This window comes from Penaeus vannamei, chromosome 20 (assembly GCF_042767895.1).
Source record: "Penaeus vannamei isolate JL-2024 chromosome 20, ASM4276789v1, whole genome shotgun sequence".
Taxonomy (NCBI): domain Eukaryota; kingdom Metazoa; phylum Arthropoda; class Malacostraca; order Decapoda; family Penaeidae; genus Penaeus; species Penaeus vannamei.
In genome coordinates this window covers 37,896,937-37,899,436 of record NC_091568.1, presented here as the reverse complement: position 1 = coordinate 37,899,436, position 2,500 = coordinate 37,896,937, and the positions used below count along the sequence as shown (strand labels likewise).

Genomic DNA, 2,500 nt, shown 5'->3' with positions numbered 1-2,500 from the left:
TGTAAGTATATATATGTATATGCATACATATATACATATATATATATCCATGAGTTTATCTATAACCCCCCCCCCCCCCTCTGGCCCGCAGCCCCCGACCGGCCGCCGCGTGTCCTACAGCTTCCACTCTGCGTCCATCAAGCCGCGAGTGTCCATGACGGTTGACAGCGCCGAACTGAAGAACCTGTACGAGGGCGACGTCAGCAAGAAAATCACCAAGGTCAGCCTCCCGCACGGTGCTGCTCGGGGCTCCATCCTGGCCAGGGTAAGTGCGCAGAGGGAGGGCGTGGTGGGAACATGGGCGCTGGGAATGATAATAACATGGACGCTAGTGATAATGATTAGAAACAGCAACGTTAATATCAGTGATAATTATGATGATGACAGCATCAATGATTATAATAACAATATCAATGATAATTATGATGACAGCATCAATGATTATAATAACAATATCAATGATAATTATGATGATGACAGCATCAGTGATAATAATAACGATATCAATGATAATTCTGATGACAACATCAATGATTATAATAACAATATCAATGATAATCATGATGATGATGACAACATCAATGATGATAATAATAACAATATCAATGATAATTATGATGATGACGACAACATCAATGATTATATTAACAAAATTATAATTAAGATGATGACAACGTCAATGATGATAATAATAACATCAGTGATAATTATGATGACAACATCAATGATTATAATAACAATATCAATGATAATTATGATGATGACAGCATCAATGATAATAATAATAACAATATCAATGATAATTTTGATGATGACGACAGCATCAATGATAATAATAATAACAATATCAATGATAATTATGATGATGACAGCATCAATGATAATAATAATAACAATATCAATGATAATTATGATGATGACGACAGCATCAATGATAATAATAATAATATCAATGATAATTATGATGATGACGACAGCATCAATGATAATAATAATAACAATATCAATGATAATTATGATGATGACGACAGCATCAATGATAATAATAATAACAATATCAATGATAATTATGATGATGACGACAGCATCAATGATAATAATAATAACAATATCAATGATAATTATGATGATGACGACAGCATCAATGATAATAATAATAACAATATCAATGATAATTATGATGATGACAGCATCAATGATTATCATAACAATATCAATGATAATTATGATGACAGCATCAGTGATAATAATAACAATATCAATGATAATTATGATTATGACGACAACATCAATGATTATAATAACAATATCAATGATAATTATGAGGATGACAACATCAGTGATGATAATAACATCAATGATAATTATGATGATGACAGCATCAATGAAAATAATAATAACAATATCAATGATAATTATAATGATGACAACATCAATGATGATAATAATAACAATATCAATGATAATCATAATGATGACAACATCAATGATGATAATAATAACAATATCAATTAGGATAATGGAAATAGTAAAAGCACCCAGAGAGCGCATAACTCCGGCAAGGCAATAAAAGTAACAGATTTGATAAAAATAGTCCCCCCTAAAGAATTCTATTTAAGTCACTCCTCCCAAGTACACAGGTGACGTCCGAAACCATAACCAAGACACGGATCACCACGAAAATTTAAAGGAATCTTAAGTTTGATTAAGACACACACCTCTGGGGGAGAGGGGGGGAAATCAGAAAAATCTATTCATTGTTTTATTTTATCTTGCTAGCCAACGAACAAAGTAACCAACGCGACTAAAAACAATAATGAAAATAATAATAATGATATTATGATATTGATAATGGCAATGTAAATGATAATGATAATAATAGTGAAAGTAACAATACATAAATTGATAATTATGATGATGATGATCATTTTAATGATATTGATGGAAATTGTAAAGAGGATAATGAAAATTCTAATAATGATGGTAGTATTGATAATAGAAAACAATAGCAATATTGAAATCAATCACGGAACTGGTAGCAATAATGAAACTAGTAATAAATGAATGAATGAATGACTTGATTCCCTCACCCTCCCCTCTCTATCTTTCCTTTCATCTCTCTCTCTCTCTCTCTCTCTCTCTCTCTCTCTCTCTCTCTCTCTCTCTCTCTCTCTCTCTCTCTCTCTCTCTCTCTCTCTCTCTCCCTCCCTCCCTCCCTCCCTCTCTCTCTCTCTCCCTCTCTCTCTCTCTCTCTTTCCTTTCTTCCCCCCTCCCTCCCTTTGTATACCCTCCAATCCCTATCCATCTTTGCCTCTTAATCTGTTTATCTAATCCGCTCTTTCTCTCCCGTTTGGCAGCGGCGCTCCACCCACTCCGAGAACCACCTGGCTTCGAAGCGGCGCACCGTGGTCACAGACAACGCCCTCATCTCCTTCCAGCGAATAATGGTGAATTCGAAGGAGTTCATGGAGAAGGCCATAGAGAGTATGCCGCTCAGGAA

At 34.6% G+C, this 2,500-nt stretch overlaps 1 protein-coding gene across 5 annotated transcripts in view; it reads left to right on the top strand.

The window, feature by feature from the left end:
* LOC113825750 (adenylate cyclase type 2-like) overlaps positions 1-2,500 on the top strand; it is a 93,887-nt gene that overhangs the window by 76,085 nt on the left and 15,302 nt on the right. For all 5 annotated transcript variants that reach the window (XM_070135494.1, XM_070135493.1, XM_070135492.1 and 2 more), the window contains 2 exons: positions 92-265; positions 2,358-2,500. The exon at positions 2,358-2,500 is cut by the window's right edge and continues 6 nt beyond it. In XM_070135494.1, coding sequence (XP_069991595.1) covers positions 92-265; positions 2,358-2,500 — 317 coding nt within the window. The remainder of the gene's footprint in view (positions 1-91; positions 266-2,357) is intronic.